This window comes from Dryas octopetala, chromosome 2, assembly GCF_963921425.1.
Source record: "Dryas octopetala chromosome 2, drDryOcto1.1, whole genome shotgun sequence".
Lineage (NCBI taxonomy): Eukaryota > Viridiplantae > Streptophyta > Magnoliopsida > Rosales > Rosaceae > Dryas > Dryas octopetala.
The window spans coordinates 32,019,720-32,023,579 of NC_141367.1; the positions used below are offsets into that span (position 1 = coordinate 32,019,720).

Consider the following 3,860-nt stretch of genomic DNA (forward strand, 5'->3'; position numbering starts at 1 on the left):
TTGAATAACAAAAGTTGGTTTATTCCTGATAACCACTCATTCAATAGTCAAATTACAAAAGTAAACAGTATGATTCCCAATTCCTGATAACCACTCATTCAATATTCAAATTACAGAAGTAAGAGAAAAGATACCCAAATGGCCAATTGAATTTTATTTTATCACAATGACAGCATGCATTGAGGGAGAACCAACACCCAAAAGGCTCATCAACCTGCACAATTTAAAAGTGAATATTATTTCCAAATAAATAAAGGACAAACTATAAAGGAACAAAGGAATACCAAGGGGTGGAGAAGAACGATTTCAGTAGCACAATGCACAAGTACATATTGGCAGTCATGAAAAGCCATATATATATATATGTATAGGTGGCTTTTAATTATAACAAGAGACTAATTTTTAGCCTAGTAAAATATGGTCACCAAACACAGGTAGGTCAATTCCAGAGTGCAACCATGTCTAAACAATAGAAATAATTAGTGCAACCATTGCAGTGTTTCTAAAGACATGATTAGGTGCAGGGAAAACTCATAAGTCACAAATATACAAATATATATATATATATATACACACACACTTAAAAAAAGAACCAGGTAAGGAGCTCATTGTAAGAATTTAAAAAGTTCCCCACTGGTGCTATTCAAGGATAGAAAATGTTGTCAATCCAATGTCCTAAGTTCCTAACTAAATCAACAATATATTACCCTATCAAATGAATGACATATATTGTCCCATATCAATTATGTTCCTCAATCAATTAACCAAAATTATGCTAGAAGTCCACAGGAAAATGACTAGCATCTTTTACTTTCACATACTCAACTTGAAGATAATTACATTAAAAAACAGCTGAAACTCAATCAAGCTGGATCATGCTGAATATAACCCAAATGCAATTTTAAAGAAGAATGCAGACTAATACTATATGCCAAATGGAATGAAGCTCAATCAGGCAGGAGCACATTGAAGGCTTACCCAAATAAGATATTAAAGATGGATATACTGTGGCCTGATGGCTCTAATTCACCTTAACCAAAACTCAGTCTAAGATTCAAAACTAAATCATGCTCTAGTGCAGGAAAATAAGACACTGAGAGAGAGTGTTTGTGCATGAATTTAAGAATTATGACATCTAATCTACTCCATAATGGGATTACATTACCAATTATGCACGCTCTTAAAATGCCAACGCAAAACCTCTGATTTCTCTTTTTGCATTTCACTACAATAGCACAAGGATTCTAAATTTGTATGCATTTTAATTTTAAAAATCAACAAAATATTAACTTCATTCAAACCAATTAAGACAAGGCATAAAAGTAATACTCTTCAAATTGTTCCTCATGTACCAACGATAATAAATACAGTCAAATCAATTAAAGTTAGAATATGAACCCATCAAGGCCCACCTTCAAGCAAACAAAGGTAATCAATTCTTTATCAAAAAAAAAAAAAAATGCTCACCCATCTATTCCCAAAATAATCAAATATTGATAGACAAAAATGTGATTACTGCATCATCCTCTGCGTAACCCAATAAGAAAAAGATCATCTGCTATCAAATCTATGAAATCACCCGCACCCTCTTCAGCACAATATAGCTATTAGATAAACAAATAAAACTCATCCATGAAATCAGCAAAATTTTCCATTTTGAATCACAAAATAATAGGCAATGACCACAAAAGTATACATTTGAATGTTAGACATATATATACCCTTTTAAATGATTGAGGTTAATGGCCATGTTCCTTGGCGTGCTGCTGGTGCTCGAGGTGGCGACGCTCCTCGGGAAGAGCGACGAGGTAGGAGAAGATCATGCCACCAAAGCAGACGTGGAGGAGAGGATCGACGGAGCCGGTCTGGATGTACTTGGCGTTGTAGTTGTCCAAGGCTCTCTCCACCGATTTCTTCACATAGTCTATCGACAGCATCGGCTTCACGTGATTGGGCACTTCCTTCACCTTCAACCCCTTGATCTCGTTGTAGAATCTCCTCAACGCCATTTTTGTACGGACACGCTGTGAGGGGAAATGGAAACCCTAACCCTAGAAATCGAAGAAGAATTGGGAGAGAGGAGAGATGAGGAATTAGAGGAAGAGAGGTAGCCGGTGAGACTCAGACCGAGAGTGTTTTGTATGATGACGGGCCATTTGTTTGGGTTTGGGCTCAATGAAAATTTGGGCCTTGAGAATGTGGGTCATTGAACAAGTTGGGCATTTGGTCCTTGCATCTCTTTTTCGAGTTTTGATATTGGTACTCCCCATTTGCTTATTATACTCTCTATCCAAAAAAAATCTCCTAAGTTTTTGTTAGGCCAAAGTTTATTTGTTCCTGGTAGATTGAATTAAGTTTCACTTTGGTCCTATAGTTTCAATTATTATGATTTTAGTCTTATAGTTTACAAATTTTTACAATTCAAGGACATTTTAGCGTTTTTGTTAATCAAATGGTCAAATTTATTGTGTTTTTAGTCATGTATTTTATAAATTATTTTGATTTTGATCATAAACTTTACATATATACAGTTAGTGATTCAATGATTAATTTAACAAATTAATAGATAAAAATGCTAACATATCCTTGAATTGTAACGATTTTCTAAACTACACAACTAAAATCATAACAATTAAAACTAAAAGGACCAAAGTATAACATAACTCAAACTACATAAATCAAAAGTGAAATTTAGTCTTATTGTTATGCATTCAATTTATGTCTTGTGAGGTAAGTCAATAAGTTGGAATGTATTGCTTCACATATGAGACAATATAGTGACAAGATTATGTTAAATATATATGAAGTCATTTTTAAGTTTATTGCACCCGATCCATATTTCACCATTGTTATTGTAATATGTTCAATGTGCCATTTTATTATATGACTTACATAGTTTTTTTTTTTGGCCATGATATGACTTACATAGTTAAAGTTGCACGATTCTATTGTCTAAATTGTTAGGCTTCCTTGGTCAAAAAGAAAAAATGTGAGGCCTCAGTACACACCGGCCCAAATTAATGATTGGTTTTATAATCTTCTTTAAATATCGATTTGAATGAAATGATTTAAAAGAAGAATATGAATATGACAAAAAGGTTGAATTTGTCAACAAATTATATTAATAACTATCAAATATTATACGATATAACTAGCAGCTACATGCCAATATGCAATGCTTTTCACCATGCACAAAGAATCATATGAAATTTATGTATTCTCTTCTTTTTCTTCTGATATGAATATAGGGTTTGAGTACCCAAATGGAAGTTGGAGGAAATCCCATGTTGGTCTAACTTGTAGTGTCTTGTAAGTTGTAACCAAATCTTATTGACCAAAACAACCCTCCTTTCCCTCCACCAAGTCATAAACAATCATGGGTATTTCTGTGATTCAGATAAATATAAAGAAACAGAACCATACCCGCCATTTTCTATTCTCAAATCAGACCCATAGTTACCAAATCATAGTTTAAACAAAAATAACAGAATATTCTAGAATATTTTGGTGATTTACAATTCAAATAAGTTGATAACATAAAAATTATCATTTCATCAACAGGAAATAGCTGCCTTTGACAATTTTTTTTGTTGAAAAAAACAAGATGGTGAAATTATGAAAATACCCTTGTAATAATAGTCCTTCCTGCTGCGCACATTTTGGAGCCTTGGAGGGGGGAGAGAGAGTCGTTGGTTGTTTTTGTTGTTGGAAGTTGGAACGACTCGGTTTACAGAGAACAAGAACATTTTCATTTATCATCATCATCACCATGATCTCCTCCTCTCTATCTAGGACTCAATCTCTCTAGCCAACACAAGAAGGTGTTGGTGTTCTTGAAACTTTAACAAAAAAACATTTTA

At 33.5% G+C, this 3,860-nt stretch overlaps 1 protein-coding gene across 2 annotated transcripts; it reads right to left on the reverse strand.

The window, feature by feature from the left end:
* On the reverse strand, positions 1 to 2,126 carry LOC147295791 (ATP-dependent RNA helicase). 2 transcript variants are annotated; one of them, XR_015120483.1, is made up of 3 exons: positions 1,722 to 2,126; positions 134 to 214; positions 1 to 75 (listed from the first exon to the last, which is right to left on the reverse strand). XR_015120483.1 is itself a non-coding variant. In XM_086232874.1 (2 exons), the coding sequence occupies exon 1, from the start codon at positions 2,007 to 2,009 to the stop codon at positions 1,740 to 1,742; it is 270 nt and encodes an 89-aa protein (XP_086089000.1). In that variant the 5' UTR covers positions 2,010 to 2,126; the 3' UTR covers positions 1 to 214; positions 1,722 to 1,739. The 2 variants fall into 2 exon arrangements, 1 of the variants encoding a protein (XP_086089000.1); XM_086232874.1 differs by having other exon boundaries at positions 1 to 214.
* Between the last annotated feature and the right edge of the window lie 1,734 nt (positions 2,127 to 3,860).